This window comes from Coregonus clupeaformis, chromosome 14, assembly GCF_020615455.1.
Source record: "Coregonus clupeaformis isolate EN_2021a chromosome 14, ASM2061545v1, whole genome shotgun sequence".
In the NCBI taxonomy this organism is placed as follows: Eukaryota; Metazoa; Chordata; class Actinopteri; order Salmoniformes; family Salmonidae; genus Coregonus; species Coregonus clupeaformis.
This window is the reverse complement of record NC_059205.1, coordinates 36,834,234-36,858,253: the sequence shown is the minus strand read 5'-3', so window position 1 is coordinate 36,858,253 and position 24,020 is coordinate 36,834,234. Positions and strand designations below refer to the sequence as shown.

The following is a 24,020-nucleotide window of genomic DNA, read 5'->3' as shown; positions in this document are numbered from 1 at the left end:
AGGACAAGAAGCAGGGTTTTTCTTCTGTGTTTGGGTATACCCTAATAAGCAGTTATGATGCCCCCCTGCATTGGTTTCCTGCTGATGTTGAGATTCCTAGTCAGAGGAACCAATATCTCGTGAGCCTCTAGAATCCACTGGGCAGACGAGCATGATTCAATTGGATCCTTTTTAGGAAATGTCAGTCTTTTTACTATTCGCTTTTCGTTTTACTCTGAGGTAACAAGATCAAGCTTTTTGTTTTCATGAGCTCCTCTCTCACATGACAGGAATTCCCTGTAGTACCAGTCAGTATACCATGATCCTGATAATATGATAAACTCTCTCTTCTCATAACTGTCTTTTTTCCAATAATCACATTAGCCATGTTATAGGATCACTATATTGGACTGAATTGAAATCATGCTACATGCCACTAATGTACTACTGACTGTATGTTGATCCTTTCGAGGCAAGCTCCCATTCTGGATTAGAAATGACAAGTATTTACAGTGAAATCTTCTGTACTTCTATTACAGCAACAAACTGTCTATGAAATAGTTACGTTAGGATATTATTGACCGCCACTGAGTTAGTTCATGTCATATAGAAAGAAAGCCAGAGGACAGTAATACCGTAGCCACTTAAGATGTGTCTCAACAAACTGTTGAAAGTCATATGATATTGTATCTTGTTTCTTTCTCCAGATAGTGGCTGTCTACAATATAGTGACATAGTCCATATATAAAGCTGTGTTTGGATATGTCTGACAAAGTGTAATGACTGTAGCAGCCTGTGTTGTTCATATCCTGCTGCCTTACACACTGGCATGTTTGCATCATATTTCTCAGCAGCTGTCAGGGACTGGGCACTGGATGGGGCCGTAGAGGCTTGAGATGAGTGTCTCTTTTCCAGCTATCAGCTTTATCACAGAGCCAGGGTGCCATGAGGGATTGTGAGGCATGTAATCCTACTGGGAAAGAGCTCAAATTCCTTCGGTGGGTGTTGTTCTCAGCCCATTGTGTTGTGGTCTGAGGAGAAGTAATGCCTAGGGATCCGAGGTCCTGTTGCTCTGGAAACCAGAGCGTCCTGTTAGATTGACGGATAGACGTACCGTGTCGAACCTTGTGTTGCAACACCAGAGGAAGAGCCTGCCTGACCATCCGCAGATTGATCCTCCGATCTACTTGATTTAACCCGCACCTTAAATCAGACTCACCTCACTGTAAGATCAGAGTATTTATGTGAGGTTAGTAGTAGTGCAGATCTTCCTCTCCACTGAGCGATCACTTCAGATGCACTAATAGACAGAGTCCATTAGGCCCGTGGATGAAGGATGATACCATTTTTGCACTGGTCTGGAATGCATCGCAGCATGAAAATTTGGCTTTGTTTAAGTTTATTACTGTACCCACTGGTGGTCAGCCCAGCATGTTGTTCCATAGATGGAGTTTCGCCATGTGTTTTGGGGTATGAGCAGAGAACATTGATAATGCCATGCTCTAAAAATATTTCCTGTTTGAGGCACTCCTGTTGTTTTTTCACAGGTTGAGAAAAGGTTAATGGGGGAAAACAAGATACAAAATATTTCCATTGTAGCAGGCCTACAGTCTTAGAAAAAAAGGTGCTATCTAGAACCTAAAAGGGTTTTTCGGCTGTCCCCATAGGAGAACACTTTGAAGAACCCTTTTTAGTTCCAGGTAGAACCCTTTTGGTTCCAGGTAGAACCCTTTTGAGTTCCATGTAGAACCCTTTCCACAGAGGGTTCTACATAGAACCCAAAAGAGTTCTACCTGGAACCAAAAACGGTTATCCTATGGGGACAGTCGAAGAACCCATTTGGAACCCTTTGTTCTAAGACTGTATGTTAAATGTCTACGTATGTCTGCTTTGTTGTGGAAATATTGTGGTATCAATGTTAAGCTCAAAAGGCCATGAAGATAATTCTGCTAGAATTATGCACAAAATACTATAACTATAGCAAACATAGCAGATGGCTTGTTGTGTATGAACGAGCTGCTCTCTTATTTGCATAAAAAATACAGTCGGTTTAATACTCTATTTCACTTTATTCACAGTCGTTGTGAATTAGGTCACCTGTTTGACTCTAGGGTTAATACTAGAATATTCAAATTGCAGTTATATCTGTTATGACACGCCACCTTATGAAGAGTGAATAAACAATCCCTATGAAAAATCAGAAAGCCAAGTTCGCCCACTCCCCTCTTGCATCATGCAACCGTTCTAGAACTCTCTTATCATTTTTTTACATTTACATTTTAGTCATTTAGCAGACGCTCTTATCCAGAGCGACTTACAGTTAGTGAATACATATATATATTTTTTTTATACTGGCCCCCCGTGGGGTATGTTCAAATCTGCTGAACTGCTGAAGGTAAAGCATTTAGCACGAAGACTAGGAAGAGTATGAGTACTATAAGAAGTATATTCTTGAAAATACAGTCAACTATTAGGCTACTGTACTTTTGCTTAGATTTGCTACAGTACATGATCTGAAGTGTATGTACACTCTTAGAAAAAAAGGTGCTATCTAGAACCTAAAAAGGTTTTTCGGCTGTCCTCATAGGAGAACCCTTTGAATAACCATTTTTGGTTCCAGGTAGAACCCTTTTGGTTCCAGGTAGAACCCTTTCCACAGAGGGTTCTATATACATGGAACCCAAAAGAGTTCTCCCTGGAACCAAAAAGGGTTCTACCTGGAACCAAAAAAAATTATCCTATTGGGACACCCGAAGAACCCTTTTGAAACCCTTTTTTCTAATAGTTTAAAAAAAAGTATCTTCCTCAATTATTAGCCTACATTTGCTTAGATTAGCTGCAGTACAGTGATATGCACAGGGCTCTACAGTGCAACCATTTTACTGGCATATAATAGCTGTGCAACCTGGAATTTTTATAAAGAAATCACCCAGATGATAATTGTTGCAGTGATTACTTCACTGTACCGCAGCCCCTGAGAGCCAAGGAGAAGACACTGAGCGCAGATTCATGATTGTCATGCTTGCACCATTACTACAAAGAAAACAGCTTGTTACCTACATTTCTTTGTGTGCTTTTACATTTTTCAACTTTGGCACACACTTGCTCCTTGTAAAAAAGGTCTGTTTTACACATCAACAAACTGCTTGATTAATGGACTGTTTCACAGAATCGTGTCAAGTCAATTTTATGTGACAGTATGATGTAAACAATCTTTTGGATTGTTGTTGTGAAAAGGTTCTAAAGTGAATACAGACAAAGATGCAGATCAGGGAGAATTATGTGTCAATGCAATGGTAATGTTGGGAGTTACTCATACTGCATATTGATCTTGTCCTGCACACATAGTCAACACAACAAACGCTCTGTGTCTGCACTCTGCATGGTGAGGCATGACCGTGCAGCAAAGACAGTGTTGTTTAGCTGTGGTACCATTCAACCTTTGTGGATGTGGTTTTCCTCTCTGTTTCTATCAGACTTTGTGTATGGCCTTTGTCAAAACAGATGCTTATTCTGTCTACAATTGGACATTTTGAAAGCAATATTTTGACATGTATGACAGTCAGGGACAACAGAATATGTTTTTATAGATTTAATGTTGAGGACACAGACACCGCTAACCTAATAACTGAGAGTCTCTCTGCATAGCTCATTAAGTTTTGTATTAGCATTATTTTCTAGTCTCTTTCCTTTGACTTTAAGACTATATGTTCTCTGAATTTCCTCCTGTCTACAGATACCAAGGGAGATACGGTATGGAAGTCATAGCCCTGTCCACACTTTACAATCCACCCGCAGTCCTGTCCACGCCATTCAGGGGTCCATGTCTCCCCCCACGGTCCGCTCCATGCCCTCCTCCCCCTCCAGGATCCCCTATGGCCACCGGGCTGGGGGAGGGGTGCCAGGCAGTGCCACCCTCCCCAGGGCCGGCATGTCCTGCGGGCCACCCAGCAGGTCCGTTACCCCCTGCCCCAGTGCCATCCTGGAGAGAAGAGACGTCAAACCTGATGAGGACCTGAGCAGTAAGAGTATGGCGCTGGTGCGTGCCGACAAGCTGTATGTCAACGTCACTGACCCCTACGCTGTCCAGGAGGGCCGGCTGAGTATCGCCTCCTCACAGGGGAGCAGCCACATGGGGGACGTGGTCGACATGGGTGGTGGTAGCCTCCACCGGGCCTCGGTCAAGTCCACAGCCTCCTATACAGAGAACCCGGAGCAGCAGCACTCCCTCTACAGGCAGAAGTCCCGGAGGTACGGGGAAAGCCAGGGACTACCGCCGTTCGGCACCAAAACCCCACCACCTTCCCCTCTAAGAGTGAATGAGGTCAGGAGGATTGACAACCACGGCCCTGTGGCCCCGGAGAGAGGGTCTCCTATTCGCCGGTCCCTGCGGAGGGAGAGTAATGGTAATACTGTGGAGGTGGTGAACAGGACCAGGGCTAGTGTGTCCTCTGTGTCCTCCTCTCCTGTGTTCCTGGAGTTCCCCCCAGGGCACCATGGGGACAAATTGTTGCAGGGTCACCTCACCCCCAATGACCCTCAGACCAGGTGAGACAAATAACAGAGAGCAAGGCTGGGCAGTCTGAGGCTAACTACCACTTGAATTTTGAATTTTGGGTTTTATTTTGGGTCCCCTGTAGCTCAGTTGGTAGAGCATGGCACTTGCAACACCAGGGTTGTGGGTTCGTTTCCCACGGGGGGCCAGTATGAAAAATGTATGCACTCACTAACTGTAAATCGCTCTGGATGAGAGTGTCTGCTAAATGACTCAAATGTAAATGTAATGAACTACATACCACAGTACTACATAACACAATATTGTTATACACTACATAGCACTGTATTGTGAACTACATGGCACAGTATTATGAATTACATAGTGCTGTATTGTGAACTACACAGCACAGTATTATGAACTACATAGCACAGTATTGTGAAGTAAATAGCGCTGTATTGTAAACTACATAGCACAGTATTATGAACTACATAGCACAGTATTATGAACTATATAGCACAGTAACACAGTATTATGAACTACATAGCACAGTATTATGAACTATATAGCACAGTATTGTGGACTCCATAGCACATTATTGTTTTGGGCCAAACGTATTGTTTTTTGCAGTGAGCGAATGAAGGCCATGGAACAACAGATCGCCAGTCTTGCTGGCCTTGTTCAGCATGCACTTGCTATTGGGCCAGCTGAGAGAGATGGAAGGACTGCTTCTCCTTTCCATGTAAACAACAGTGCAGGTAACTGTTATTACACAACTGTATTAGTGGTACAAAGTCAAATTTGTATTAGTTTTTGATGGTTCCATACATGGATATTGAAAGTTATGTTGTATCTGCCCTATTTTATCCCACATTACAGTAACTCATAGAGTTGTGTCTAACTGATCTGATGTGTAGGAGTGTCACCAGTTCCTGCAGCCAGAAGCCCTGCCCTCCTGGCAGATGCCTCCTGTGCTCGAGTCTCTCAGGCCCCTCCCCCTGACCCCACCCTGCAGGTCACACTGACCACGGTCAGGAGGAATGTCACTGATCTCCGACAGCAGCTGCACCAACTCAGACAGCTACAGGTAGTCAAGCCACCTGCTCATTACATTCATCCGTTATCTGCATAGATACAATGAACAGGTAACTCTGCCAAAATAAAGGAAACGCCAAAATAAAGTGCCTTGATAGGGCGTTGGGCCACCACGAGCAAGAACAACTTCAATGCACCTTGGCATAGATTCTACAAGTGTCTGGAACTTTATTGGAGGGATTTGACACCATTATTCAATTTTTCCACCATAATTTGGTATTTTGTTGATGGTGGTGGAAATCGCTGTCTCAGGCGCCACTCCAGAATCTCCCATAAGTGTTCAGTTGGTTTGAAATCTAGTGACTTAGAGCCCCGTGGCATATGGTTAACATCATTTTCATGCTCATCAAACCATTCAGTGACCACTGGTGCCCTGTGGATGGGGGCCTTGTCATCCTATGGGGGCATAGCCATGGTAGCCAAAATAATGGCCTGCCCAGCATTTGTATACATGACCCTAAGCATGATGGGATGTTAATTGCTTAATTATCTCAGGAACCACACCTGTTTGGAAGAACCTGCTTTCAATATACTTTCTATCCCTCGTGTACTCAAGTGTTTCCATTATTTTGTCAGTTACCTGTACACGTACACAGTATATTTTTATGAGGTGTGTGGTTGTATGTGATCAACAGCTTTGGGTACTCAAGGCACACATCACGATCATCCAAATATGCATATATACAGTATATCTTAATTAGGTTTTTATGTCGTCCTCCAAAAAACGAATTCAGCCATTACATTCATCACATTCATCCATCACATAGCTGTATATTAGCCATTAGATAGACTGTTTGTAATACCAACGAGAGTCCTGAGACCAGTGTGTGTGATGATCCATCCACAGATGCAGAATCAGGACAGTGTGAGGGTGATACTGAAGAGAGCGGAGCAGGAGCTGGCTGGGGTGATGTCTGAGACCCTACAGAGACAGCAGCATGAGACAGAGCCTGCCCAGAGACAGAGGACCACAGTGGATGAGGAGAGACACAAGTACCTGGCAATGGAGGAGAGAGTACTGGCCCAGCTCAGGTAAGGGTTTGGAAGTATTGTAGAGACCCACAAACTGATTGACAGGATAGATGTTTAATGAGGGCATTGACTTTCTTTTGCCTATTTTACTTTTGTACACTCATTGGTGCTTGTCAAATAATAGTAAAGAATATGATCTTAGTTTCAGGTTATTAGGATACACATGGTATACACAGTCCAATGAATTGTTTACTTGCATACTTAATTAAGTATTATGATCTTAAGGCATCGGATTAGAATTCTAATTCGATGTGCTATGGTAGCCTTTCAACATTCACAATTTAAACAATAAACAGTAATCAGACGATAGCAATCCGCTCCAGATGCCATATTAGTTTTTTTATGTGCCTAAACTGCAGCTGCTGAAACTAACTGCGTGAACTAACTGCGTGATCTCATGTTGGAATGTGAAGTAATATAATTACGCAATTAGGTTCAGCTAAAGTGGGATTAATTAATCAACTGGGATTATGCAATCGGAACAGATTCCAGTGATATATTAAATGTTACGCAACAATGAGTCATCCTCCTGTAGCTCCTCCCACCAGCCTCCTCTGACCAGTATGTGGTACATACAGTATCCCAGCTATGGAATGAGTCATTGGCGTTCTGCCAAAAATGGATAGTAATGTTGCACAATGTTTAAATATGCTAATGAGGCTGTTTAGTGTGTGATCTATGGGGACTGTGTTATATACTGTGATAGGAGAGAAATGTAATGGAGTCAAAGCAAATGTCTTACTTTACTATTGTCAGCTCATTGGGCCAAATTAATCTTGGAAATAGGCTCACTGGGGGGGTTAGAAAATATGTGTATATATACAGTGAGGGAAAAAAAGTATTTGATCCCCTGCTGATTTTGTATGTTTGCCCACTGACAAAGAAATGATCAGTCTATAATTTTAATGGTAGGTTTATTTGAACAGTGAGAGACAGAATAACAACAAAAAAATCCAGAAAAACACGTCAAAAATGTTATAAATTGATTTGCATTTTAATGAGGGAAATAAGTATTTGACCCCCTCTCAATCAGAAAGATTTCTGGCTCCCAGGTGTCTTTTATACAGGTAACGAGCTGAGATTAGGAGCACACTCTTAAAGGGAGTGCTCCTAATCTCAGTTTGTTACCTGTATAAAAGACACCTGTCCACAGAAGCGATCAATCAATCAGATTCCAAACTCTCCACTATGGCCAAGACCAAAGAGCTCTCCAAGGATGTCAGGGACAAGATTGTAGACCTACACAAGGCTGGAATGGGCTACAAGACCATAGCCAAGCAGTTTGGTGAGAAGGTGACAACAGTTGGTGCGATTATTCGCAAATGGAAGAAACACAAAAGAACTGTCAATCTCCCTCTGCCTGGGGCTCCATGCAAGATTTTCATCTTGTGGAGTTGCAATGATCATGAGAACGGTGAGGAATCAGCCCAGAACTACACGTGAAGATCTTGTCAATGATCTCAAGGCAGCTGGGACCATAGTCACCAAGAAAATAATTGGTAACACACTACGCCGTGAAGGACTGAAATCCAGCAGCGCCCGCAAGGTCCCCCTGCTCAAGAAAGCACATATACAGGGCCGTCTGAAATTTGCCAATGAACATCTGAAAAATTCAGAGGAGAACTGGGTGAAAGTGTTGTGGTCAGATGAGACCAAAATCGAGCTCTTTGGCATCAACTCAACTCGCCGTGTTTGGAGGAGGAGGAATGCTGCCTATGACCCCAAGAACACCATCCCCACCGTCAACCATGGAGGTGGAAACATTATGCTTTGGGGGTGTTTTTCTGCTAAGGGGACAGGACAACTTCACCGCATCAAAGGGATGATGGACGGGGCCATGTACTGTCAGATCTTGGGTGAGAACCTCCTTCCCTCAGCCAGGGCATTGAAAATGGGTCGTGGATGGGTATTCCTGCATGACAATGACCCAAAACACACGGCCAAGGCAACAAAGGAGTGGCTCAAGAAGAAGCACATTAAGGTCCTGTAGTGGCCTAGCCAGTCTCCAGACCTTAATCCCATAGAAAATCTGTGGAGGGAGCTGAAGGTTAGAGTTGTCAACCTCGAAATCTTAATGACTTGGAGAAGATCTGCAAACAGGAGTGGGACAAAATTCCTGAGATGTGTGCAAACCTGGTGGCCAACTACAAGAAACGTCTGACCTCTGTGATTGCCAACAAGGGTTTTGCCACCAAGTACTAAGTCATGTTTTGCAGAGGGGTCAAATACTTATTTCCCTAATTAAAATGCAAATCAATTTATAACATTTTTGACATGCGTTTTCTGGATTTTGATGTTGTTATTCTGTCTCTCACTGTTCAAATAAACCTACCATTAAAATTATAGACTGATCATGTCTTTGTCAGTGGGCAAACGTACAAAATCAGCAGGGGATCAAATACTTTTTTCCCTCACTCTACTGTTTATAGCTGTTATGTAATCTTGAGAGAACTTTTTGGGTGGGAAAACAGATATTGGATAGTGGTCCAGACATGCATGTACTTGCTTTGTGACTTTGGATGAAACATTGTCCCTTCAAAATAATCCAACCAGTTTATCCTATCCCAGGTATTCCTTAAAGAGGTGGGGTTTCAAATGTCTCCGGAAGGTGGTGAGTGACTCCGCTGTCCTGGCGTCGTGAGGGAGCTTGTTCCACCATTGGGGTGCCAGAGCAGCGAACAGTTTTGACTGGGCTGAGCGGGAACTATGCTTCCGCAGAGGAAGGGGAGCCAGCAGGCCAGAGGTGGATGAACGCAATGCCCTCGTTTGGGTGTAGGGACTGATCAGAGCCCGAAGGTACAGAGGTGCCGTTCCCCTCACTGCTCCATAGGCAAGCACCATGGTCTTGTAATGGATGCGAGCTTCAACTGGAAGCCAGTGGAGTGTGCAGAGGAGGGGGGTGACGTGAGAGAACTTGGGAAGGTTGAACACCAGACGGGCTGCGGCGTTCTGGATGAGTTGTAGGGGTTTAATGGCACAGGCAGGGAGGCCAGCCAACAGCGAGTTGCAGTAATCCAGACGGGAGATGCCTGGATTAGGACCTGTGCCGCTTCCTGTGTAAGGCAGGGTCGTACTCTCCGAATGTTGTAGAGCATGAACCTGCAGGAGCGGGTCACCGCCTTGATGTTAGCGGAGAACGACAGGGTGTTGTCCAGGGTCACGCCAAGGCTCTTCGCACTCTGGGAGGAGGACACAACGGAGTTGTCAACCGTGATGGCGAGATCATGGAACGGGCAGTCCTTCCCCGGGAGGAAGAGCAGCTCCGTCTTGCCAGGGTTCAGCTTGAGGTGGTGATCCGTCATCCATACTGATATGTCTGCCAGACATGCAGAGATGCGATTCGCGACCTGGTTATCAGAAGGGGGAAAGGAGAAGATTAGTTGTGTATCGTCAGCGTAGCAATGATAGGAGAGGCCATGTGAGGATATGACAGAGCCAAGTGACTTGGTGTATAGGGAGAAAAGGAGAGGGCCTAGAACTGAGCCCTGGGGGACACCAGTGGTGAGAGCACGTGGTGCGGAGACAGCTTCTCGCCACGCCACTTGGTAGGAGCGACCGGTCAGGTAGGACGCAATCCAGGAGTGAGCCGCGCCGGAGATGCCCAGCTCGGAGAGGGTGGAGAGGAGGATCTGATGGTTCACAGTATCAAAGGCAGCAGACGGGTCTAGAAGGACAAGAGCAGAGGATGTGGGGATGGTGTTCTTGGGGTCATAGGCAGCATTCCTCCTCCTCCAAACACGGCGAGTTGAGTTGATGCCAAAGAGCTCGATTTTGGTCTCATCTGACCACAACACTTTCACCCAGTTCTCCTCTGAATCATTCAGATGTTCATTGGCAAACTTCAGACGGCCCTGTATATATGCTTTCTTGAGCAGGGGGACCTTGCGGGCGCTGCAGGATTTCAGTCCTTCACGGCGTAGTGTGTTACCAATTATTTTCTTGGTGACTATGGTCCCAGCTGCCTTGAGATCATTGACAAGATCCTCACGTGTAGTTCTGGGCTGATTCCTCACCGTTCTCATGATCTTTGCAACTCCACGAGGTGAGATCTTGCATGGAGCCCCAGGCCGAGGGAGATTGACAGTTCTTTTGTGTTTCTTCCATTTGCGAATAATCGCACCAACTGTTGTCACCTTCTCACCAAGCTGCTTGGCGATGGTCTTGTAGCCCATTCCAGCCTTGTGTAGGTCTACAAGCTTGTCCCTGACATCCTTGGAGAGCTCTTATGTCTTGGCCATGGTGGAGAGTTCGGAATCTGATTGATTGATTGCTTCTGTGGACAAGTGTCTTTTTATACAGGTAACAAACTGAGATTAGGAGCACTCCCTTTAAGAGTGTGCTCCTAATCTCAGCTCGTTACCTGTATGAAAGACACCTGGGAGCCAGAAATCTTTCTGATTGAGAGGGGGTCAAATACTTATTTCCCTCATTAAAATGCAAATCAATTTATAACATTTTTGACATGCGTTTTTCTGGATTTTGTTGTTGTTATTCTGTCTCTCACTGTTCAAATAAACCTACCATTAAAATTATGAACTGATCATGTCTTTGTCAGTGGGCAAATGTACAAAATCAGCAGGGGATCAAATACTTTTTCCCTCACTCTACTGTTTATAGCTGTTATGTAATCTTGTGAGAACTGTTTGGGTGGGAAAACAGATATTGGGAAACATCTATTTACCACACTTTCTCACGCTTACCATAGATCTTATGGATAGTGAGTCCCTTGTAGGTCCAGACATGCATGTACTTGCTTTGTGACTTTGGATGAAACATTATCCTTCAAAAGAATCCAACCGTTATGGTCCTTTTATATTCATCTTAACCATTTCATCAGGAAATGAATTGACTAAAATACTTTTACATTGGTCATGGCCATTGTTCTGCATCTGGCTGTTAAACACCTGTTTTGAGTGTTCTTTTCTGTGGAGTAATTTGATTGCAGCAGCTGACACCGAGACTGCTCTTGTCAGACTGTTGTCAACAAACAGCTTCTGACTGAGGAAGTCAAACAGGTTTCTACTCTGTCAGCAATAGTGTGTCTTTAAGTTTGAACTCTCCTCCTGATATAACATCAGGGCTAGCTTAAAACTGGATAGAAGGGTAATGGGAAGCTTAGGTTTTTAAACATGATCTTGTCTATAACATTATACTGCAACATTTTGAAAATCAGTTGTATGTCTTGAACTCAACGTTTGCTGCCATCTTGTCTATTGCTGGTTATTACATTAGTTGAAATTGTCATGCAAAAACTACAGTGGCTATGAGAAGTTTTCCCACTGACAAATACATGATCAGTCTATAATTTTAATGGTAGGTTTATTTGAACAGTTAGAGACAGAATAACAACAACAAAATCCAGAAAAACGCATGTCAAAAATGTTATAAATTGATTTGCATTTTAATGAGGGAAATAAGTATTTGACCCCTCTGCAAGACATGACTTAGTACTTGGTGGCAAAACCCTTGTTGGCACTCACAGAGGTCAGACGTTTCTTGTAGTTGGCCACCAGGTTTGCACACATCTCAGGAGGGATTTTGTTCCACTCCTCTTTGCAGATCTTTTCCAAGTCATTAAGGTTTCGAGGCTGACGTTTTTTCTGGATTATTTTGTTGTTATTCTGTCTCTCACTGTTCAGATAAACCTACCATTAAAATTATAGACTGATAATTTCTTTGTCAGTGGGCAAACGTACAAAATCAGCAGGGGATCAAATACTTTTTTCCCTCGCTGTATTAGTTGAGCAGTGAGCACAATCATAACATAGGGCCAATCTCCAATGTCTTTCCTTGTCATTCCAAGCATGACCATTGGTTTTACTGTAATGTAATGGCCTGATGTGTAACCTAACCTGTGTCTCTCAGGGAGGTAGAGGAGTATGTGGACCGTCTGACCTCTGGCCCAGGTCAGCTGTCAGTCACCCTTAGGGACGTGGAGGAGGGAGCTGTCAACCTCAGGAGGGTGGGAGAGGCCTTGGCTGGGCTTAAAGGTGAGCACTGTCTGGGGCTGCAGTTAGAGGTTAGCACATCACTGACCACAGGTAGAAGATGTTGTGCAAGCGATTCAGAGTTACCGATAGCAGGAGGTATTCCACAGCTACAGTAGCAGCATTAATCAAATCCAATAGTTATTCACAGACAGTTATGTAATGTTTTAAGGTAAGGGTTAGCTGACGCCTCATTGAATGTGTGACAACATTTGGATTTATGGCCTGACTACCTCCTCCCTCCCCCTCTCCCTCCCTCCCTTCGTCAGGTGAGTTCCCCAGCCTGCAGGGGAAGATGCGGACAGTTCTGCGTGGGGAGGTAGAGGCGGTGCGCTTTCTGAAGGAGGAGCCTCACAAGATGGACAGCATGCTTAAGAGGGTCAAAGCCCTGACAGAGGCTCTCAGCGGTCTCAGAAGGTACATGCTGCCCCTGTATATCCTCCAGGTAAGAGGATGATTGATGATCTGAGTAATCGAATAAAGTCATGTTGCATTCCCTTCAGATGTGTCACAGAGAATCATCATCACGATCACGAGCCTGGAGCAGCCAAAGCAGCCATAGAGGGGACTGTAGAGCCTGCCATTGCCCAGTCTGATCCCCCACTGAAGAATCTCCTCACCGTGGAGTCCCCCAAACCCCAGCCCAGGTCCTCTGTCAGACCGCCCCTACCCCAGCTCCAGGGCCAGAACCCCGCAGGCAGGCAAGACATGGCCCCCACCTCTCCTGTCGCCATCCACCGTGTGAAGAGCTCTCCCGTCAACATGCAGCCGTGTCAGCACTCAGCGGCCCTGCCGCACCACCACCACCCCAGCCCCCCGCTGACCCCTACCCATGGCCGAGACTCCCCCACCGTGGCCAAGGTCAGTCCCTGCAGCCGGGAGAACAGCCCAGCCCTGCAGAAGAGAGTGATCCCCTGGTGCGGAGATGGACCAGCCCCCACGGCCAGCAGCATTGAGACCACCACACAACCACCTGGCTCAGAAGACAACCAAACCAACAGGGGCAGCATCAAAAACAGAGTCATGGACATCGAGGTAGTCATCCGTCTGAAATATAATCTCAGCGATTATATAATAAAGAGACAAGGTGTCTTGGGTTGAGCTGGAGTGTATCTATAAACCTCAGGGGTCTGTTACTTACTGTGTAATATAATCATAGAGCATAGTATAACTGATTAAGCATAGGCTTCTGTAATCTCAGTAAAGGCGTCCAATTTCCGATCTGTATGAATTGAGATGTCTGGGCCTCTCTCTCTCTCACCCCACAGACTGCAGAGAGAGAGGGTGACCTGGAGGAGGGGAGGCCACCACAGAGATCAGCCACCTCTGCTGGGAGTGAGTTTGAGCAGATTCTCCAGGAGGCCCAGGCCAGCCTGATGAGGGCCATCCCCGACCTGGAGTTGATCGAGACGGGGAGGAGGGATTCTCAGTCTCCCAATCCACCCCTAGCTGCAGACCAGCCATCTCTCCCCCAGACCCTCCCAGACCCAAAGATGCCACTCAACACTCCACTGCCAGATAAGGTGGATGTCCCTCAACCTACTGAGGCATCTCTTCCAGGTAAGAAACTATGGAAGTTAATAGATCCATTAAATTGTTGGAAACTATGGAAGGAAATGTGTTATGTTTTATTTGGGTTCAGTTTAGGATTAGTATCATTTTTTATTTACGTTTTGTAAAGCACAGTACATTGTATACAGTATACAGTACATTGTCTGTGTATGTGTGTCGTCATCTGACAGAACCCACTCAGCCAGCTAATGCGGCTGCTGAGATGACTATACAGGGCAGCCCTGAACGACCACACAGGCCTATAGTTGAGAAGCCTCGCAGGCCCAGTGTGGAGAGAGAGATGAGGAACAGCCCAGAGAAAGCAGGGAAGTCCCCTCCACCGCCCCCACCACGGAGGTTCTTCACCTCACCATCAAGCCCAGGGCTGACCACAGGGAGGTCTGGAGAAGTCGTTTTTACTACCAGGAAGGAAGCCGCCACCACACAGGTGTGTGACTCATTTGTTTGGCAGTTTCCCTAGTCAAGCAGCATTCCCAGACATTTGTCTTCAAAAGGATAACCTCAGTATCTAGAAATAAGCATTCAACATGTGACCCAACATGCATGTACATAATATTTGTAACACTGCAAGTCAAATGGAATCTTTACTCAATCAATCAATCAAATGTATTTATAAAGCCCTTTTTACATCAGCAGATGTCACAAAGTGCTATACAGAAACCCAGCCTAAAACCCCAAACAGCAAGCAATGCAGATGTAGAAGCACAGTGGCTAGGAAAAACTCCCTAGAAAGGCAGAAACCTAGGAAGAAACCTAGAGAGGAACCAGGCTCTGAGGGGTGCCCAATCCCCTTCTGGCTGTGCCGGGTGGAGATTATAACAGTACATGGCCATTAAGGCCAGATGTTTCTCCAAGATGTTCAAATGTTCATAGATGACCAGCAGGGTCAAATAATAATCACAGTGGTTGTAGAGGTCATGTATGCATTTAGTATTTAGGCTCCCGAGTGGCGCAGTGGTCTAAGGCACCACATCTCAGTGCTTGAGGCGTCACTACAGACCCCCTGGTTCGATTCCAGCCTGTATCACAACCGGCCGTGATTGGGAGTCCCATAGGGCGGCGCACAATTGGTCCGGGTTTGGCCGGTGTAGGCAGTCATTGTAAATAAGAATTTGTTCTTAACTGACTTGCCTAGTTAAATAAAAGTAAAAAATAAAAATAAATAATAATGTTTGCAGACTATGCACACATTACCTAGTGGGGGATAGAGTGTACATTTATCCAAGCCAGTTTTGCTGTGTCAAGTTTTCCAATGTCCAAGTCAGTGTTTTACTATCCCCTTCAGGACGATGAAGAGGAGGTGTTCCTTCAACCCAGTCCCAAACCCACCAGACAGCCCCCAGAGGTCAAGCCCAAGCCCGAAACCACATATTTTATCACAGCCTCAGCTGAGCCAGAGGAAGAGGAGGATGAAGAAGAAGAGGATGAAGAGGAGGACAAATTCATGAAGGAACTACAGGTAAATAAACACTCTGTCAGATACGTACCACAAATACACTACATGACCAAAAGTATGTGGACACCTGCTCGTCGAACAAAATTTGACAAGCTGACTTGTTGGAAAGGTGGCATCCTATGACGTACGGGCCGTTCTACTGCCAATGTTTGTCTATGGAGATTGCATGGCGGTGTGCTCGGTTTTATACACCTGTCAGAAATGGGGATGGCTGAAATAGCCAAATCCACTAATTTGAAGGGGTGTCCACATACTTTTGAATATATAGTGTATGTACAAAGCATTTGTCAATTTTGGACCTTTTTAACATAAACATTAACACTAGTGTACATGCATTACTACACTGAACAAAAATATAAATGCAACATGCAAAAATGTCAAAGATTTTACTGAGTTACAGTTCATATAAGGAAATCAGTCAATTGAAATAAATTCATTAGGCCCTGACCTATGGATTTCACATGACTGGGAATACAGATATGCATCTGTTGCTCACAGATACCTCATGCAGAGCGACACATCTTTGCATAGAGTAGATCAGGCTGTTGATTGTGGCCTGTGGAATGTTGTCCCACTGCTCTTCAATGGCTGTGCGAAGTTGCTGGATATTGGCTGGAACTAGAACACGCTGTCGTACACGTCAATCCAGAGCATCCCAAACATGCTCAATGGGTGACATGTCTGGTGAGTATGCAGGCCATGGAAGAACGGTGACATTTTCAGCTTCCAGGAATTGTGTACAGATCCTTGCCACATGGGGCTGTGCATTATCATGCTGAAACATGAAGTGATGACGGCGGATGAATGGCACGACAATGGGCCTCAGGATCTCATCAATGTATCTCTGTGCATTCAAATTGCCATCGATAAAATGCAATTGTGTTCGTGTCCGTAGCTTATGCCTACCCATACCATAACCCCACTGCCACCATGAGGCACTCTGTTCACAACATTGACATCAGCAAACCGCTCGTCCACACGACGCCATACACGATGTCAGCCATCTGCCAGGTACAGTTGAAACCGCAATTCATCCATGAAGAGCACACTGCTCCAGCGTGCCAATGGCCATTGAAGTTGAGCATTTGCCCATTGAAGTCGGCTACGACGCCGAACTGCAGTCAGGTCAAGACCCTGGTGAGGACGACGAGCACACAGATGAGCTTCCCTGAGACGGTTTCTGACAGTTTATGCAGAAATTCTTCGGTTGTGCAAACCCACAGTTTCATCAGCTGTCCGGGTTGGCGACAATCCCGCAGGTGAAGAAGCCGGATGTGGAAGTGCTGGGCTGTCGTGGTTACACGTGGTCTGTGGTTGTGAGGCCTGTTGGACGTACTGCCAAATTGTCTAAAATGGTAGAGAAATTAAGATTACATTCTCTGGCAAAGCTCTGGTGGACATTCCTGCAGTCAGCATTCCAAATGCACACTCCCTCAAGATTTGACATATCTGTGGCATTGTGTTGTTTGACAATACTGCACATTTTAAAGTGGCCTTTTATTGTCCCCAGCACAATGTGCACCTGTGTAATGATCATGCTGTTTAATCAGCTTCTTGATATGCCACACCTGTCAATTGGATGAATTATTTTAGCAAAGGAGAAATGCTCACTAACAGGGATGTAAAGAAATTTGTGCACAACATTTGAGAGAAATAAGCTTTTTGTGCATATGGAAAATTCCTGGGATCTTTTATTTCAGCTCATGAAGCATGGTACCAACGCTGTATGTTGCCTTCTGTTGTTCAATGGAGGAATGTCTGTGTGAACAAGAATAAGTGCAGCCAAAAACATCAGTTAGTCTGATATTTAACTCAGCCTTTGTTGTACAGCCACAGAGCCCTTGTCATGCGATCTGGAATCTGTGATCTAATCAGTGCACTTTGACCTCCTCAGGTGTTTCAGAAGTGCACTCTTAGTGATGTAGGCACAAGGTGCGTTGTAGACCTCACAAGCACTGCATCCCAAGTCAGACAGATAGAGCCAGAGCTCCCCCTCTCACCCAAAGACCCTAAGGTAACAGATGCCCTATTACTAACCCCCTGTGTGTGGTGTGCCTATGGTCTGATCTGAGGCCTGCACTCATTGCTTATCTAGGCCTCTAACATTAATTTGATCTGGGACCTGCCTGTCTGTGCTTACAGCTTAATCAGCCTCTGAATCTGTTCTAAGCTTGGATCTAAAGCTTGCTTTTGATTGAATGTGCTTCTGAACACTGGTCTGACTGGCACTCAGTGCTGTGTTCAGCTATTGCTGCTGGAATGGCCTAGGGGCCGGAGGTTTGGTGCTTCTCATGGTGTTTTCTTCTCTCTTTCATGTTATCTCTGCCTTTCAGAGAATTGGCTGATGTCTCATATAAAAGATGTATGGTGTCTCTTGGTTTTGGAAAATGTTGTCTCTTGATTTCCAAGTGTGATATTATCTTCAATTAATTTCAATTCCCATCCACTCTGAGATTACGGACTAATCATTCACACTGTGCAGTGTTCTTGCCTGGCTTCGTGAATGAATCTGCATCTGATATTTTGTTCTCTTATCACATTGTGCTTGACTCCATTTCCCTTAGTTCTCTAAGCATGCTCTCTTAGCTGTCATGGCTAACAGATTTGACACTGTTCCAAAGAGTCCCAGGGTAAGTCTTTCATCCCCATATAACCCATGTTCCTCAGTCTGAATACAGTATACTGTATACAGGTAACTGCCAAAATAAAGGAAACACCAACATCAGGTGTCTTAATGGGGCGTTGGGCCACCACGAGCATTGGGCCAGAACAGCTTCAATGCGCCTTGGCATAGATTCTACAAGTGTCTGGAACTATTGGAGGGATGCGACACAATTCTTCCACGAGAAATTCCATCATTTGGTGTTTTGTTGATGGTGGCCGTGGAAAACTCTGTCTCAGGCGATGCTCCAAAATCTCCCATAAGGGTTCAATTGGGTTGAGATCTGGTGACAGACACACACACACACACACTTTAAACCCTCTATGCTCCTTTGAGATCCCTCTTTTAAAGTCACTGAGATCTCTTCTTCTAGCATGATAGCCAAAATAATGGGCAACTGACCCTAAGCATGATGGGATGTTTTAATTGCTTAATTAACTCAGGGACCACACATGTGTAGAAGCACCTGCTTTCAATATACGTTGTATTCCTAATTTACGCAAGTGTTTACATTATTTTGGCAGTTACCTGTATATTTTTATGTTAATAGATATTTCCCTCCTTTTTTCCAGGTCATGTATTATGTTATGGAACAGATATCCAATGAAAAGCCTCCATCGGGAAGAACAGACCAATCAGAAGGCAGAGAGGGAACAGTGTCCACCTCACAGGTGGCAAACACAAATACGCTTGACTCCCAGCAGCCAGAGTTACTAACAGCAGACGAGTCACCTCTAGTATCATGTAACTCAATGGTGGAGAGCCAAGATTGTCCTCCTAAAACACAGAAGTTAGCAGTTGGAGAAGATAGTGAGGAGAGCCTCGTAGATGAGAATGACCTGAAGGATCCTGTTCAGAGTCAGAAAAAGGAGGTGGCTGAACCTGTGTGTCCTCCAATACCTGCAGAGAAGAAGGACTTACTTGTACCTACCGAACGGAGCACTCCTCCTACTAACAGTATACCATCATCATCATCATCTCCACCAGTACCAGTAATCCAGCCTGTGACTCGTATAGTTCAGGAGGCTTCAGGTAGTCCAGTGTCTCCTCCACCAGTAGAGAGCGTGAGCCTGGATGACAGCCAGAGCCAACAGGTAGTATTGAGGTCATCCAGAGGCAGAGCACCACGGTATGTAGAGGAGGGCAGCAGCCTGAGCCCTGACCTCCCAGACAAGGAGGGCTCTCCTCCCCCTGAGAACATCTCCTTCATGATGATAACCAGCAACAAAGTGCAGGCTCTGTCCACTAGGCAGTACCAGGAGATAGTAAGTAGTACCAACGGGTCCGAGGTTCAGACCTTCAAGGTGGGGAACGACACCACCACCAGCGTCAGCCAGGAGGAGCACTGTGGCTTTGACAGGAAGCCTGTGATCATCATATTCGACGAGCCCATGGACATCTGGTCGGCCTACAAGCGTATGTCCACCATCTTTGAGTGTGAGGAGGAGCTGGATGTGATGCTGCACCAGGAGAGTATCAAGGAGGAGAACGAGGAGGCAGAGAAGAATGTACCTCAGGTAAAGCCTAACACTGATCTACAACAGGCAAACAAGACAGCAGTGACAGAAAACACTGCAAGCGGTCACAGTAATACTCCTGCTGTGGTTGCGCAACAGATGAGTACATCAGAGTGCTCATCGCCAGAACAGTCTAAAACAGAGTCTTCAAAAGGCAGCAAACCAGAGACCAAAAATAAGCTCAAATTCAAGTTCCCCAAAAATAAGCTGGCGGCCATCAGCCAAGCGATTCGCACTGGGACCAAAACAGGCAAGAAGACGCTCCAGGTGGTGGTCTATGAGGATGAGGAGGAGGGGGACGGACACATGAAGGAGACCAAGAGGTTTGAGAGCAACAGCAGCAGCAAACCCCAAACTGACTCCAGTCACCTCACCACTGTGAAAAACGTCACGTCACCAAGCACTCTCACCCGGTCAAACTCTAAACACAGGACAGAGGCGATCTGTAAGAACACCTACGAGTCCATAAACAGTCTAGATGAGACCATTGAAAAGCTAGAGATCACCATGGAGAATATAACCCCCTCTGCGCTTAAGATAGACTCCTGTGAAGAGTCTCCATCCGCTGTGAAACTCAAACGAGAGAGGGAGGGCAGTCCCTCTAAGAGGCCTGCCCCTCCTCAGGTCTCTAAGTCCCTGAAGCCTCAGAGTAAGAAGTCCAAACCACAGCTTCCACAACTTCCCAGGCCGTCCATCATGAGCAGCTCCAAGAAACAGGTCTCTCTTAAAGCTGCTTCCCCCTAACACTGCACTGGTGGCTGGGTCCCTCTGAGGGCTGGGCTGGTGGCTGGGTCCCTTGTAGATTCCCACCCTCTAACCAGTAAAGATTAACATGTTTTTCAGGTGTTGCTGGGGATACAACTGGGATCTACCTCTGCTTATAAGCGGTCTTTGTGGTGTCAGCTGACATGATTGTTGTCCCTTGGGATCTGGGTTGCTATGATGTGTTTTTGTGGACTTTGAACAGTTAATTTTGTCTGGATCAAAGTGACAGGCTTTAAAATGACTGGCTTTATACAGTACTTGTGGTTCCGTTGTGCATGCTCTGCTCTCAGAGTTGGTGCAAGTTGGTCAGTGGTTCCCAAACTTGGAAAAGTTGTGTATCCCTAACTTGACCCACCAGCTCCCTACATATACCCAAAACCTATATGAAAGGCAATAACATTATAACTTTATAAGAACATCTCTGTCATACCTCACAGCCATAAATACATCTTGTTTGTTTTGTTATTAACCATCAATTACAATTTGTCCTCAACTGATAGTAAAATAACTTCATTAGCTTTTACTATTAATGTCCAAACAGTAAGTGAAACTATAAGTGCAAAATAAAATACAGGTGAACACAAAATTCACCATTACAGATAATGTCTCAGGCTACGCCCTGGAGCTAACCCTACTTGTACCCCAGTTTGGGAATCACAAACCTACTGTAAGCATGCTGTCATCTTATCTTTGTATACAGGTCTGTCTTTGTTGTTGCTTCGGCTCTTAGGTGTTTTCACAATCCGTCCCTAATATACAGTATAATTTTTGTGTTTCTTTTCGTCTGTTTGATTATTTACAGAATACCAGTGGCTCTCCTTCAAGTCGGATGTCACTTTCTGCATCTGCAAAGTCCTGGCTGCAACCAGCCGGGTCAGCTGACAAACCTGGAGGAAAAGCTCAGAAGCTCCAGGGCAGTCAGAAGCAGTTTCGACAGGTAGTTTTACTATAAGATGGCCTGTGTCAGGAAGTTTTGGAGCAACCACTTTCATGATGTAGAGAAGTGTGTTTATGTGAAGCATTGGAAACTGTACAATTATAGGATGTTTGTTGAATCCATGCATTCTCTGTCTTGTTCTCCTATGTCTTCAAGACCTTTTGACTTACCATCTGTACCCTCTTGACCTCTATATGCTCCTTGAGCATGCTCACCATGAAACTTTCATTCACTTGGAGATGGAGACAAGGATAGAAGATTGCCAAAGATATATTCACTTCACTTTTTGAACATCTCCTTGAATTAAGCATTTTCATTTTGCAAACAAATGCGCTTCTCTAACCTTAGACTAAAGCAACTCAAATAAACCTATTCTCAAACTAAATTCACCCTCTGTCAGCTGTCCAAATATTCTTTAACCCTCTTTATCTCACCCTGAGTAGCATGATATTTATGTCATAAATATTGCATGTGCATGATGAGTTAGTGCATTGAATTGGTGAATTAGTGGGCATCATTAACCCTTTAGATCATTTCCTGACTTCATCCGTTTTACTGTGGTTGTTTATATTTTCAATGAATCATCTATTTTTAGTGTATTTTAATGCCATCTGTTTGCTTTGTAACATGATGTTTATTTATCTTTGTATAATAACCCTTCTTTTGCCTTTCTTGACATTCCATGTCTCCCGCCATCTTTGTTTCGCAGGCCATCAGAAGTACAAAGAAAGCTGGTGGGGATAGTAACCATTCTTTCCTTGCTTTACCTGCTTCTAAGATCCCAGCCTTTTGTCAAAGCTCTGGAAAAAACACGTCATTGCCGGGTCCTAACTCTGTGTCTAACCCTATTAAATCACCTTCATCCTTCCCGTCCTCCTCACACAAGTCTTTCATCCCGTCTCTTAATCTGAGTCATCTCATCCCTTCTAGCCCTTCTCTCAATAACAGACGTCAAAATCTTTCCCTCTCGTCGCAAACCCAAAATAGCCGACCCAGCCCTTTCTCTTACTGCTCATCTTCCTCTTCCTCTTCCTCCTCCAACCCCCCCTCTTCCAACTCATCCTCTTTGTCCCCCACATCCACGTCCTCCACCTCCTCCTCCCCTCCCTCCTCTCCCCGACTGCCATGAGTCAAGGTGTAAGGAGTATCCACCGCATTGCACATATACCCAGCTTCACAGGTCGCAAAATGCAATGTGGACACAGCAGCAAAACCATACACACACCAGCAGCTTCTTCAACCCTCCAAGGACATATCATGATCTTTTTATATCTATATAAATTATAGTGGAGGGAAATACCGTTTTCATGGCAACATAATACAATTGCAGGGCAATCTTGTTTCTCTCTAACCCTTCCATACGTTTTTGATCATGATCAGTTTGAGTTCACATAAAAAAAAAGAAAATACCTTGACCTGGTTTTCATTCAACACTCCCTTTGAGCAAGGGGACCTTTTTATTTCTGCCTCAGCTTTTGTATGATGATAACCATATTAACAAGATAACTATGTTGCTTTACAAATGATCTACACAAAAAGGTGCAAACATTCTAGAGTTAATGCTAATGCATTTTATTTTTATTGATGTGAGAAATCTGTGGTTTTAATTGATGGTGTTGAATATAATGTATATTTTATAAGAATTTGAGTGACACTTAATATACAGATTTTATCGAAAATAAAAATTTATTATATAAAGAAATCAAATGATTTTGGGGATAGATACAGTGAGGGAAAAAAGTATTTGATCCCCTGCTGATTTTGTACGTTTGCCCACTGACAAAGACATGATCAGTCTATAATTTTAATGGTAGGTTTATTTGAACAGCGAGAGACAGAATAACAAAAAAGAAATCCAGAAAAACGCATGTCAAAATGTTATGAATTGATTTGCATTTTAATGAGGGAAATAAGTATTTGACCCCTCTGAAAAACATGACTTAGTACTTGGTGGCAAAACCCTTGTTGGCAATCAGAGGTCAGACGTTTCTTGTAGTTGGCCACCAGGTTTGCACACATCTCAGGAGGGATTTTGTTCCACTCCTCTTTGCAGATCTTCTCCAAGTCATTAAGGTTTCGAGGCTGACGTTTGGCAACTCGAACCTTCAGCTCCCTCCACAGATGTTCTATGGGATTAAGGTCTAGAGACTGGCTAGGCCACTCCAGGACCTTAATGTGCTTCTTCTTGAGCCACTCCTTTGTTGCCTTGGCCGTGTGTTTAGGGTCATTGTCATGCTGGAATACCCATCCACGATCCATTTTCAATGCCCTGGCTGAGGGAAATCTCACCCAAGATTTGACGGTACATGGCCCAGTCCATCGTCCCTTTGATGTGGTGAAGTTGTCCTGTCCCCTTAGCAGAAAAACACCCCCAAAGCATAATGTTTCCACCTCCATGTTTGACGGTGGGGATGGTGTTCTTGGGGTCATAGGCAGCATTCCTCCTCCTCCAATCATGGCGAGTTGAGTTGATGCCAAAGAGCTCGATTTTGGTCTCATCTGACCACAACACTTTCACCCAGT

At 44.8% G+C, this 24,020-nt stretch overlaps 1 protein-coding gene across 1 annotated transcript in view; it reads left to right on the top strand.

Moving 5' to 3' along the window:
- Positions 1–23,246, top strand: part of LOC121581306 (sickle tail protein homolog) — a 66,924-nt gene extending 43,678 nt beyond the window's left edge. Inside the window, exons 6-19 of the mRNA XM_041896842.1 lie at positions 3,716–4,527; positions 5,105–5,232; positions 5,392–5,561; positions 6,417–6,601; positions 12,467–12,591; positions 12,858–13,005; positions 13,092–13,623; positions 13,857–14,148; positions 14,331–14,587; positions 15,446–15,619; positions 17,511–17,630; positions 18,851–20,512; positions 21,363–21,497; positions 22,207–23,246. Coding sequence (XP_041752776.1) covers positions 3,716–4,527; positions 5,105–5,232; positions 5,392–5,561; positions 6,417–6,601; positions 12,467–12,591; positions 12,858–13,005; positions 13,092–13,623; positions 13,857–14,148; positions 14,331–14,587; positions 15,446–15,619; positions 17,511–17,630; positions 18,851–20,512; positions 21,363–21,497; positions 22,207–22,626 — 5,160 coding nt within the window. The 3' untranslated portion in view covers positions 22,627–23,246. The remainder of the gene's footprint in view (positions 1–3,715; positions 4,528–5,104; positions 5,233–5,391; positions 5,562–6,416; positions 6,602–12,466; positions 12,592–12,857; positions 13,006–13,091; positions 13,624–13,856; positions 14,149–14,330; positions 14,588–15,445; positions 15,620–17,510; positions 17,631–18,850; positions 20,513–21,362; positions 21,498–22,206) is intronic.
- Positions 23,247–24,020: the final 774 nt, after the last annotated feature.